The following is a 13,380-nucleotide window of genomic DNA, read 5'->3' as shown; positions in this document are numbered from 1 at the left end:
GGGTCTGTTTGGGACATGGCGCCGGCTCCGATTACCTCAGGGCAGGCCAGCGGCGGGAAAAAGTTACCTCCGCTATCCCAGCAGCCTTTGCGCCCGCGGTAAAAAAGGGGGCGGGGCGGCTGCGGACGCAGCCGCCCCGCCCCCTTTTTTACCGCGGGCGCGCATGCGCGGAGCGAATTGGCAGCCGTTCCACGTGGGCGAAGCGGAGGGGGATCGCGTCCAGAAACCGGGGGTGGGTACGGGCACAAGATGGGGGGTGGTGGGGGGAAACGGGATGGGTAAACCGGCACCCGATCCCCTTACCCGACCCGCATGCTTCAGGCGGGGTGGAGGAACGGGAAGCTGGGCCTTAACAGGCGCGTTGTTTATTTGCAGAAGTAATTCGGCCGATTCGCTGGCAAAAACATCTGATATTCTACCTGCAAAGCGCTCTTCCCCACGGCGATAACTAGCTAAAGACATCCTCTATAAAGAAGCAAAAGCAGAAGAAAAACATCTTTGTATCGGCATTGCTGTTAGATGAACATTTCTGGCTGTGATAAATTAAGCTGACCTTTTTTACTTCTGAAAATGGCATTTCGATTTAATTTTTCTATTGACGAAAGCGAGAACTATGAACCAGACACTCAGGATAAGACGGACTTACAGCTGTGCTCTCCAAAACACAAGCAGGAACCCACGGAAAAGAGCAAGCAAACTGCTGAGAGCGTAGCAGACTCCAGCCCAAGGCTGGGGACTGATAAGCAACGAGATGAGACACCATCGAAGAAAAAGTTCTGCTTTAAAGCTGCCAAGGAGCATGATATTCCTGAAGATCTCAACAAAATATTGGAAAATAAAGTCATGGAAACGGTATCAGGCCTGTATTACATAAATGTGTCTGTAGTGGAAATGACGTGTTTGGATGGTGCCGATGGAGAAGGCATCGTGTCTAAAAGTGTTTCTTCTCGCTCCGATCTCATCCCAGGAGTCTATGAGGGAGGACTGAAAATCTGGGAATGCACCTTTGATCTCATAGACTACTTTTCCGAGGCTGAAATACAGTTTACCAACAAGACTGTACTGGATCTTGGATGCGGGGCTGGACTGCTGGGAATAGTTGCTTTAAGGGGTGGAGCTGAAAAAGTCCATTTTCAGGACTACAACAGCACAGTGATTGATGAAATAACCTTGCCTAACACAGTGGCTAACTGTATAAATGAAGGCAATAGGATGGGCAGCGGAGACAACAGAAAAATCAGCAAGCCTCCTTCAAAGAGGCCCAAGAAAGCAGACTGCTTACCTGATGTGCTCGCCAAATGCAGATTTTTTTCAGGAGAGTGGTCTGAAGTCAGCCAGCTCCTGTTAAGCAGCAACAAACCCTTTTCAAAGTATGATATAATTCTCACATCTGAGACCATCTATAATCCTGACTACTACAGTGTTTTGCATGATACACTGGCTCAGCTCTTGGATAAAAATGGCCGTGTGTATTTGGCAAGCAAAGTACATTATTTTGGGGTTGGCGGTGGTATCCACCTCTTTGAGAAATTTGTTGTAGAGAGAAATGTGTTTAGGACCAGCATAGTTAAAATAATTGATGAAGGACTGCAGCGATGTATTATGGAAATGGCCTTTAAAGATTCCAGTTAAAACTCAACTGCTGGTCCTTCAAAAATACCTTAAAGACAAAATGTTTTAATCCTCATATACTCTTTGCTTTTTCCTCTGTTGAGTTATTCTGGTTTGACAAATTAAGGATGCTTGTTATTGAAATGCTTGACAAATTCTGACGTCTGACTAGAAGTGAAGGACTCTTCTGGTTTTGCATAGAAGAAATGGAGCTCTGCTTAAACCACCTTCTGTTTATGCGTATTAATTGTCATTTATGTGTATTTAAAAGTTAAGCAAGTCACTGTCCCCACTCCCCCGCTCACATTCTTTGGCAGTGCCAGAACAGTATGTCACAAGAGCGTGAACGAGACCGTTTAGCATCCATAATTGTGCAGGAAGTGGTTCTCAGGGGTTAAGCTCCCAATTCGGATACCGTTTAACTGCAGCAGCAGATTTCAGAGTCGACCACATACCTGTGTGCTCCGCTGCTTTGCCACCAGAGGGGGATGTGATTGTATTTATCACTTGTGTTTATTCTGCTAGCAATCTCACACGTCTTTGTAATGTTTTCATATGTAATGCACACGTGACTTTTATTCAAGCCTTTGGAAAAGTGTGCCAGAGAATATTTAATGGTGTGGTCTGTAAATTTTCGCATTCAGATTTTGACATACTGCTCTAGGAAATTTCAGCAAGTAATTGGAAATAGCAGTACTGTTTTTAGACATGAATAAAACTGATTTCTGTTTTAGAAGCTGAGTTGAAAGAAGATTCTGCACAAGAGAAGTTCCTTAAAACAAACCACCAATAAACCTACAAATGCAATCCAGGAAACTGGAGGATGACAGAACTGAGCTTTAGGTGACAAATGGGAAAGGAGATAGTGCTATTATAGCTGATTGCCAGCTAGAGTGATGTACTAGGTTGGTGGGGTTTTGTTTTGTCTTGGTTTTTTTTTTAACCAAATTTTTTCCAGAAATTAAACTGCCCATACACTATGGCCCATATCCAAAACTTGCAGGGGAGTACTGCTGGGGGCACCACTGAACCACTCACACCTCTTCAATCTTTTCAGCAGTTTGGCAGGGCAGCAAGCATTCAGAAAAGCCTGTGTACAAGTCACTCCTGTGTCCTAGGCTGAAGATAGTGACATTGCTGAAGAAATTGCCTTACCAAAAATCCAAACAAACCCAAAGAACTACAAAACCTGGTCACGAGCACTTGGTGTCGCCAACAATTCACACAAAAAAAAAACCACTCCATGTTTTGTCTTACCTAAAACTGGACACAAAGCTATTACATAACTCTTAACAGGTACACCAAAACTACTGATTGTGCACTGCTTTATTGGGGGCCCTTGCAGAAATAGAAACAGTCAACCACTGCAGTAAACGGGATGCAAGGATACTCCATGTAGGGGGGAAAGGACAATTGTCTGAGGGACTGGAAATAAACTTACTACACCAGTCACCTAAATCACTTTAATTATTGCGTAAAGTTCCCGTCATTGAAGGCTATGAAAGTCAACTGCAAGATTTCTATTTTGACCATATTGCTCTTAGGACAGAGTCATAGAGGATTTCCTGTACTTTACAGAAGAGCCTTAACAACTACTGTTGTTTCAAAAACAATTGTAAGTAGACTAATTTAAAGTGATGCTTTGGAAACTTTGCTCTTTTGGGGGGGGGGGGGGGGGGGGGAAGCAGTCAGTTGTGCCATGGCTGTGATTGCACTTTGGAATTTTTCTGCATCAACTCTGAAACTTAACTGATGATAGACAACTGCTGACCACAGACTGAGGAACAAAAGGAAGTTTTCTCTTTGGCAGATCAATAAAGTACTGTTAACAGTTCTTTTTTGTCAAAACTGGGAAGTTGGGAACGAAGTGACTACCACTTGCCATTTTTCAAACCTCAGTCATAAGACAAATTGTGGCTTACGCATAGTGACTGAATAGTTTGTTCTACAGCTGCTAGGTCTAGTGCTGCTTCAGAGAATGGTACCCGAAGTAATAATAAATACTGACCACTGTGACAATTAATATGGTTAAGAACAACAATTTCATGTATATTTTGATGAAAATCTTCTACCATAACGCTTCCTTTTGAAAATATTCCACAATCGAACTCACTGTCTTGGGTTTAATATACTTACTACTCCTTTGCTCAGCATCCTCATTTTATTCTTAGATTGCTCAAACAGCTCTGGTTTTGTGCAAATACAGAATCAGATTTTTTTAGGACTTTCAAGTGAAGACTGCTAGAGCCACAATCTCAGTGACTGCACACCTGCAAAACAGGAAACCCCACACAGTATAATTAAGTTCCCATTTCAGAATTACAGATAAGAATTAATAAAGGATGCTTTTCTCAAGTGAAATCAGCAAAATTAGCATTGGGATTTCCATAATTCCAGAGTAATTCTATTCTGTTCTTAAAATTCAGCAGATACATGCTGAAAGGAAGCAGAATTCAACACTTAGTTTTGTAGGCTGGTTGTTCTGCTGGTATTTCAACATCAAATAATACTAGTTTCCCTAACCTACATTAAGGCTTTCTCTACCTGCCAAATCATCACCACCTTAGTGACCAGTTTCCTGCTTCTCTTCATGATCTGGAATAAAAATCTTTCACTCCCTTGTAATACTTGTACATATCACTTAATAGTAAGGGAAATTAGCATTTCCCTAAATGACATTGCACTAGAAAAGAAAAGAATTAGGAGGACCCTCAAAAGTATTTTTTTTTGATGACACAATAAACCCTTACAACAGGCCCAATTGCTTGGATGAAGAAACAAAGGTCTCTACCTTTGGTCTCTACCAGCTGGTAACTCAATTTATCAGCTCATTCCAAATCATCATCCCTTTTCTCCCCTTGCCCCATCCGCTCGCTTTTTTAATGAGTCATCACAATAACAAATCCGGTCTAAATTACGTCTTTCCTGTAAGTATTGTGGAGAGAAACATTACAATCAGTCATCATCTCAGAAAACTAAATTAAAAAGCTTGTTTGTTTTACTAGGCGCTATCCTTAACTGATCACTTCCCTTTGAAGACTATTTGCTAGTTTTGGGAAATGAGGCTATTATAAAAACATCAGTTTTGTATACTGGCACCAATTAAATGGTATCCGTTACAGTTACTTTACTAAAGCTTAGGGGAAGAAACCCATGAGGAAAATCAAAGTGGGAAGTGGCCAATTTGCAAATTATTGACTTGTATGCTATTCTTGGTTACTATGTACACAGGCATTTAATCATGTTCTGAAATCAAAATCTTGTTAAGAAAAATCAGACCTGCAGTCAATGGCATTTGAAGTGGTGCAGCCAGAAGACTATTGCACAAGAGCATAAAGAGAAGCACAAACAGCAGATGCAAAAGCACATAGTGGCGCTGGAGGGGAAAGTCCAGGCTGCATGTGGGGGGAAGCAGGTGCCAACCAAGAGATCTGCAGCACCAGGTTCAAGAGGTCCTGCTCCCAGGTGATTACTGGGATGGAGATACCTGGAACTCTTCTAATGAGGAATGGACTGAAAGGTTTGAGGATGAGAACAGGAAATCCCTCTCTGCCCAACCAATCAATACAAAGATACAGAAGGGTGACAAAAGACAGATAATTAGTGTAATAAGGCAGTAGCAGCAGGATTTTTTTTGTGATAGAAACTGGACTAAAGCCTCTCAAATTCCATAATTTGTACTTTAAGAGTCACATGCACATTGAAAAGAAAAAGCCACTCTATACCCACCAGATACTGGTAGATAAGTGCAGTAGGAACCACAGCAAAGGGAAGAACCAGGATTTACATACAAATACCTCTTGGAAGACTGCAAGTCAACAATGTAAGCATAAGAACAAAAGGTACTCCCTTGAAATCCACAACAGCATTAACGGAAGACTGGCAGGAAACAAAAAAGTGAAAATTGTAGCAAGTAACTTCACAACAAATGGAGGGCAACATCCTGCCACAGCTGCTGTATGTTAATTCAGATACTGCCTAGGTATACTGGGTCTGGCTGGGAGGTAGTTAACTATAAGATAATTATTGCTATTAAAAAAAAAAAAAAAGAAAAAGCATCATTATACTCATGGGGAATAAAGGAAGTACAGGGGAATCAGAATGAAACAAGTATTGTCAAAGTTTTACATTGCCATCAGTCCGCTATAGGGAAGGATCTTACAGGAACACAAAAGGTCTTGATCATTACTTGTGTGGAACACAAATATTGAATTTTCAAAACCATGGAGTAAATCGAAGATTTAGATCATTGGTGCAGAAACTTAAAAGTCAACCCCACCCCCCTGCCTGATTTCTGTAAATGCGGATAAGGAAGTTGAAAAGCATAAAGAGCAGTAGAAAATAAAGGAAGCAGAGGGAAATAGAAAACACTGCGGTGAAAAGACCAGGGAACAGGTTTGGTCCTGCGGTGTTTAAGTTGATGGCAAAATCCTGATGTATACATCAGTGAGATGGGACTGGATGAAAACAAACTGGAGGTAAGACGATGTGGGAGTGTTTAATTAGATGGCATGTCAAAAGGAGAGGAACAAGGCTTAGAACTGCAGATTCTGCACAAAGTAATGATCTGCAAAATAAGATATATCTGGGGATTACTAACTGTATTATAAATTACAGCAGAGTCCAGTTACTCCAGTTTTATGGTAACATACATAGAAGACACATTCAATTTTATTTATCAAAGTACAGCTCAGAGTTACCAGTTTTGAACTGCTTGTTGTGTTCATAAGTAGCCAATTTATTTCTTGTCATCGGACCATGTAATTTCATAATCTGTATACACTTTTTTCAGTATCTCTACAGTCACCGAATGATCTGCTTTTCCATAGCCCTGCAAGAAAGAACAAATGCTTATTAGACATGTACAGAAAGTAAGTCCACAGAACCATTCAGTTCTTGTCGACAGAAATTATCCAGTTATGATTTGATACTGAAGTAATTCACAAACAAATCAAATACAGGTTCTAAAAGAGTTGTTCTTGCAGTATCATGTTTTATTTTTCTATTGTCCTCTCCAATTCCTCCCCAAACCTGAGTTGTAGAAGATAAATGAGATGGGGACAAGCAATCTCAAGTAATAGGGGATACATTTTTCACATGATTTCTCCAGCAGGAAGCTTGCTTTAAAATGTTCCCAATCCCTCAGCCACCATATTTATTGAATGTTCTTTTAAACCACAGAGAGTGCATTGACCCAATTTAATGTATAAGCATACAAATATCTGATTTGGCTCAACTGAAGGAAAAGGGCATAAGCCACCATATGTGTGAACATTTGAGTACTATTCTAGCCACTAAAAAAATCACAGTCTTCATGTTTTATTTATTTGAATTCTTGCCTTAGCTGGTAATGGCATAATTTTAAATATCTGTGCTCTTCAGGTACTGCAATTCCAAACTAAGGCAAGGTCGGACAACCCATGTGATTTTTAACTCTCATTTAAACCACTGATCACAGTGTTACTCTTTCACTGAAATTTAAGGGAATTGTGGTAGAAGGTGCCTTTCCATTATTGTCTTATATGACTGGAGTTATTATCTTGTTTTCTTATTTCAGAACTACAAGTAAGTTTTTCCCTGTCAAAAAGCCTTTAATGCACAACAGTGCAGTCTACTTGATAAAAGCCTGTGATTTACAGGTTACTTCCTTTTTCCAGTAATATCTCATGTGAAACTTAACTTGGAAGACTGAAAAAAGAGCTCAGGATTGCATTATCAAACAAAATATGTACTCTTATTCATCACTGACTCTGCCCCAAGAGGAACAGCTTAAGTAAACCAGCATTTAAACTGCACAGGTTAAAATTATTGATGCGTTATAAAATGCAAACTTTTCAAAAATACCAGATAATACAGTTGTATCAAAAATACTGCAGGTTTATACTGTCACTTGTAAAGCAACTAGACCTACTGATCGCTCTTCCCTTGGTAATGACTTTGAAGACCGCATCCAGCTTTGTAAATAATAGCACACCATCTACTTCAAAAGAAGTCAATGACTATTTCTCTGGTTTTCAAATGTAATTAATATACTAACTTCTGACCTGCTACTGAGGTTTTCTGAACCTCCAGGTCTCTGCCTGACAGGAGCTCTCGTGGTAATAAAACTCTGCTTTTACATGGTGCTCATCTGTAAGTGTCCAGGTACCAAAAGCAGAGAAACAAGATATTTTCCATAGACATTGCATTGCAAGAGCAAGAGTTCACCGCTGCCTCTAACGCTAAATTGGCATCTGAATTAATAATACAGGTGTCAAGTCTCATATAAATGTGCAGTTATGATGAGGACCTACAATCACAAGAATTTAGTAGAATAAGCATTATACACTGCCTTCCCACCCCGTACAAATCTTAAAAAGTTTTGGGTTCTTTTTTTTTGTGATTCCAGGTGGCAAGAGTCATCTTGGAACAAAAGCAGTACTAAAATTTAAAAACGCTTAACACATTCAAGGCCCAGCCTTCATTGCTCATCTAAGGTTAGCAGATTTGAAGTAACCATCACTTTCTATTAAAAAAAAAAAAATCTTAATAGAACTATTTTCTTCTTGTCTACATTAGAAGCCTAGACTCTTTACTTGCAGCATTACTACAGAAGCACCTATGCTTCATCCCAGAGCAACACCAGAAAGACTATAGCATGTTCCCTAAATTAAAGAAATCATTACCACTTATTGAGGCTTTCATAAAGAAAGTGAACTTACACAGAACAGTAACAAGCAACAAAAATGCTCTAGTTTCTGTATTCTTGGAAGTTACTTATATTCCCATAAAAAGCATTTATGTGAAACTACATCTTCACCTACTAAAAATTCACCACACCTAAACTGGGTCTACTCTTTTCACCCAACACACACACAGAACAACATTCACAATTTAGCTGGTCACTAGCAACCAACATTTTTATTGGCAAATAAAGATCACACAATAGCTGGATCAAGACCCTGTGGCTATAAATGGGCTATTCTCTAGCAGTAAGACTAAAAGATTCTGAGTCAGGAGATGCTAACTTCCATTTTTAGTCTTGACTATAACTTAATGTTGGTATTACTCAGCATTAAGTTATCTGTTGGTTTTGCTCTGGTCTCCTGCCCTGAAAACTAGTGTTTTTCTAACCTCTCTCACATGTGAGCAAGGCAAGTTTTCCAGTTAACGTTTACACTGTGATTCAAACTGCCAAAAGCCACCATGCTAAAAAAAACCAGATCATCGGAGACAAAAGGATTTGAAGGAATACAAGAGATGCACTTACTGTAGAGAGCCCAAATACCCTAATTTTCTTGTCTTTGCTATTATGATCAATTTTCCCTCCTCCAAGGCACTTGCACTCATATCCCAGCTTTTCCATTTCAGGATTTACTTTTTCAAATATGTGATCTGCACAAGAAGAATGGTTAGAGCCATTAGAATACACGGTAGCAATCAAATACTCTAGAACTCTTCTTTTCAGCTATTTGCCACTCATTTTCCTCTGGTTCCCTTCCTTCACCTGCAAGAAAGAGAGCTTTCTCTTGACACACAGAAAAGCTGTAATTAAGGTTCTCTGTTTCATTTTTTCACTTTGCTAGCACATCTCACTCTCCTAAATGAAGCTCATCAGGTTCGGAAATGACATCCGACAGAGATATTGACCCGCTTTTCATATTCGCATGAGGCACCTATAAAGAGGGGGGAAAATGGGGGGTTCAGAGCTACTCCCGCTGACACCAGCCACAGGCCAGGGGCTCCCCCTCCGCCTCGGGTTCGCCTGGGAACCGGCGGCCGCGGCCCGCACCTGAGGGACGCTGCCGGGAGGCCCCGCTACCGGTCGCCTCCCCCCCGCCCCACGCCGCCGCCGCTCCCTGCGGCCGGTCACCCACTGTGGAACTCGGCCGCCTTGGTGCCGCGGACGATGTCGCGCTGCTCCTCGCCGCCCGGGCGCTGCAGGCGCACCAGGATGTACTTGAACGTGCCCTCGGGGTCGATCTCCACGTCCCGCACGGCCGCCATGGCGCTGCCGCCAGCCCCTGAGGTGACCGGGCCGCGCCGCGGGGAGGCGGGGCCGCCACCGCCGTCCTCCGCGGTTGGCGGGAAGGCGCCGCTCGCGCCCGGGGGCGGGGCAGCCGCCGCCGCCGCCGCTCAACGGCTCCTCGTGAGGCGACCGGGCGGTCGTCGTGAGGCGACCGGGGCCTCGGGTAGGCGCGCCCGGCCTCTCCTCGCAGGCTGGGCGAGGACGCGGGGCGAAGGCGCGCGTTGCTGCTTCAGGTTGCCCGTGGAGGCCTTAGGGGTGCCCGTCTCCACGCTCCCCTGCCCCGGCTCCCAGCTCTGGGGCCTTGGCGGCGGGGCCTTCACGGGCCCCTTGCAGGGCAAAGCGTTTACACCGCGGGGGGGAGGGTCGTGGACAGAGAGGGCTTAATGCCCTGAGAATCTATAGGTTACTCTTTACATATATTAAATGAGAGAGATAAATTTACCTCCTGTTCACCTGATTTTATGGGTTCCACTCAACGACTTAGGCAAGCTCCACACAGATTCATCACAAAGTCACGGATGTCTAGAAGGAATAAGATACACCAGCTTACTGAAAATTGAGTCTATAATATTTACTGGAAGAAAGAGAATTGTTGCCTTATAGTGTTGAAGTAAGAGTCTTTTATCAAGTCCTTACTCCAAAAAACAGAATACTCATATTTTAAAGACTAGAAGGTTTTTTTTTTTTTAAAAAGCTTCACAATATTTCCATAAATGAGTTTCAACATAGCCACATCTTTTAAGTGCTGTATTGTACTATTCTATTCATACGTACAAATAGTAAATCACCGTTGACATGAATTTCTCCAACTCTAATATAAAAACAGTGCTTGCCTACACAGTCTACTATATAAAACTAAGATGTAATGCATGAAAAACAGTGAAACAGAAGAAGAGTATGTATCATCTAAATACAGCATTTAGAGGTGCTTAGCAAGATAAATGTAACTTTTTATTAGAAGCTGTTGCGTGATTATTATTTCATAGCTAAAGTTGTTTACTGAAGTACTTTATCGGCTATCCTAAGTCTTAATAAAAATTCCTAATGCTTTGTTATTTCAGTGTGGTGGGGTGACCTTGGCTGGATGCCAGGCGCCCACCAAAGTCGCTCTGTCACTCCCCTTCTCAACTGGACAGGGGAGAGAAAATATAACGAAAAACTCTTGGGTCGAGATAAGGACAGGGAGATCACTCAGCAATTACTATCACGGGCAAAACAGACTCTACTCAGGGAAAACTGGTTTAATTTATTACCAATTGAAACTGAGCAGGGTAATGAGAAATAAAACTAAATCTTAAAACACCTTCCCCCCACCCCTCCCTTATTCCCAGGCTCAACTTCTCTGCCAATTTTCTCTACTGCCTTCCCCTCAGTGGCACAGGGGGAAGGGGAATGGGTGTTGCAGTCAGTTCATCACACATTGTCTCTGCTGCTCCTTCTTCCTCAGGGGGAGGACTCCTCACACTCTTCCCCTGCTCCAGTGTGGGGTCCCTCCCACAGGAGACAGTCCTCCATGAACTTCTCCAACGTGAGTCCTTCCTCTGGACTGCAGCTCTTCACAAACTGCTCCAGCGTGGGTTCCTTCCACGGGGTGCAGTCCTTCAGGAGCAGACTGCTCCAGCGTGGGTCCCTTCCACAGGGCCACAGGTCCTGCCAGCAAACCTGCTCCAGCGTGGGCTCCTCTCTCTCCATGGGTCCACAGGTCCTGCCAGGAGCCTGCTCCAGCATGGGCTTCCCATGGGGTCACAGCCTCCTTCGGGCACATCCACCTGCTCCTGTGTGGTGTCCTCTATGGGCTGCAGGTGGATATCTGCTCCACCATGGACCTCCATGGGCTGCAGCCTGCCTCACCATGGTCTTCACCACAGGCTGCAGGGGAATCTCTGCTCTGGCACCTGGAGCACCTCCTCCCCCTCCTTCTTCACTGACCTTGGTGTCTGCAGAGTTGTTCCTCTCACATGTTCTCACTCCAGCTGCAGTTTGTGTCCCATTGGTTCCCCCCCCCCCCCTTTTTAAATATGTTATTCCAGAGGCGCTACCACTGTCACTAATGGGCTCAGCCTTGGCCAGCAGTGGGTCCATCTTGGAGCCGGCTAGCATTGGCTCTATCAGATACAGGGGAAGCTGCTAGCAGCTTCTCACAGAAGCCACCCCTGTAGCTCCCCTACTACCAAAACCTTGCCATACAAACGCTATACATTCAGACACCTTTTTGGGCATAGAGTAATACCATCACTGTGAGGAAAATGACCAGAGCCCCAGTAAGGTAAGCCAAAAATTCTCATTAGCTGTATCTTAGGAGATGAAGAAGTAAGAAGGGCTTCAAGTAGAAACCAAGCCTCCCATCTCAGCTGTTCTGGATTTGCCAAGGCAGGCAGGGAAAGTGATAAAATCTGTGTCTGGGTGAGGATTGTAAGACTGAGAGAGTCCTGTGGAGTTGAGGTGGTTGTTCAAGCCAGTTCAGTTCAGTAGTAAAGGCCTGTAGGATTATTGTAGCATTAGTTCGTTAAGTTCTTTTCAAGTAATCTGGAAGGTCCATTTTTGTTTTGATAGTTTTTGTGTATATAGCTTATTCTTTTATTATTTTGTCTGCTAATTTAGCCTAGTATCCAATGCTCTTATTTATCTCTTCTTGAAGATTTAGCATTAAGAAGGTTTTATGGAGCTTGCTTGTTTGAATGAACCTTGACTTTTTATTTTTAACTGGAATAGGACACTTCATTCCCTTGAGCATAGAAGCCTGTTGCACAGCCATGGCTGTGGAAAACTTTATTGCCCCATTTCAGTTATGATGCACGGAAGGAACTAGCAACAAACAATGGTAACAATGATAAACAAGGGCAAGGATGGCAAAGGAAATACTTACAGCATATCTTAGAAGCTAAACTTCAAACGAATTTGTCCTCAACAAGGAGAGCGGGCATCTGGCTTGACCTGATGTGGGTTTGATCAAATAAGTTTTTGACTTAGTAACAGGCAAAGCAGAACTTTATCCTGTTGTCCTCAATGTTTTTGTATTCCCAAGCACCCACCTTATCCAAAAGTAGTTTCCTATGCTATGCTGAGGTATAGGAGCTTCCCGTTAGCTTTTAGGCTGAAAACAGAAATCCCCTGCTGTTGGCGGTAATTGTTGGTGCGTCACTTTGTGGGCCTCAGGGGTACAAAGAGGATGGCATGGGGCAACAGGGGTCTCAAGCCAGAGACAGTCTGCCTCCAATAAAACTGCATGGAGGGACTTTCCTTCTGTAATGGGATTACTCATATCTAACTGTGGCAGTGAGTTCAGCACCATATTCTGAAAAATCACGGGTGCTTTTTATTTATTTGGCCAAGTGACACCTTGTCTCTTCATAGTGATGCCCTAAAAAACATTGTTCTGAGAAAAGGTATTGTAAATATCTCAAACTAGGTAAAAGTGAACCAACGTGATGATAATTAAGATAGGATAGTAGTTATTTTTCTTGAGTAGTTGTAGCCAGACCATAAGGGTAAGTGTTGCCAGCATTTTTTTCCTCTTCTGTGTTACATATGGGGCTCATTTTCCACTCTGGTTTGCTGGCTTTGGACTGGACCCAAATGACTATAAAGTTGCACTGTTGCTGTTTATGCCCTTCCTATCATCACATTGTTTTAATCCACATGGCCTTGTAAAATTGACCTATCCTTACACTGGCTTCGGTTGTGCAGATATTGCATGTATGTTTCAGTGGATTAAACTGTTGGTGTAACAGCATTTGTTTGTTGGTGTAACAGAACATATG

General features: G+C 42.8%; 2 protein-coding genes across 2 annotated transcripts; one reads left to right on the top strand and one right to left on the bottom strand.

Moving 5' to 3' along the window:
• The first annotated feature begins 494 nt into the window (after positions 1-494).
• METTL18 (methyltransferase 18, RPL3 N3(tau)-histidine) lies at positions 495-1,654 on the top strand. The gene has a single exon (XM_009484575.2). It carries the CDS (start codon positions 571-573, stop codon positions 1,630-1,632), a length of 1,062 nt encoding a protein of 353 aa, XP_009482850.1. The 5' UTR covers positions 495-570; the 3' UTR covers positions 1,633-1,654.
• A 4,654-nt stretch (positions 1,655-6,308) lies between these two features.
• Positions 6,309-9,597, bottom strand: LOC104026185 (14 kDa phosphohistidine phosphatase). The gene is made up of 3 exons (XM_075711346.1): positions 9,468-9,597; positions 8,861-8,985; positions 6,309-6,442 (listed from the first exon to the last, which is right to left on the bottom strand). The coding sequence occupies exons 1-3, from the start codon at positions 9,595-9,597 to the stop codon at positions 6,350-6,352; spliced, it is 348 nt and encodes a 115-aa protein (XP_075567461.1). The 3' UTR covers positions 6,309-6,349.
• Positions 9,598-13,380: the final 3,783 nt, after the last annotated feature.

The sequence above is a fragment of the Pelecanus crispus genome, chromosome 5, assembly GCF_030463565.1.
Source record: "Pelecanus crispus isolate bPelCri1 chromosome 5, bPelCri1.pri, whole genome shotgun sequence".
Lineage (NCBI taxonomy): Eukaryota > Metazoa > Chordata > Aves > Pelecaniformes > Pelecanidae > Pelecanus > Pelecanus crispus.
Note: the sequence above shows the minus strand (reverse complement) of the source record. Positions and strands in the feature narration are given on the sequence as shown.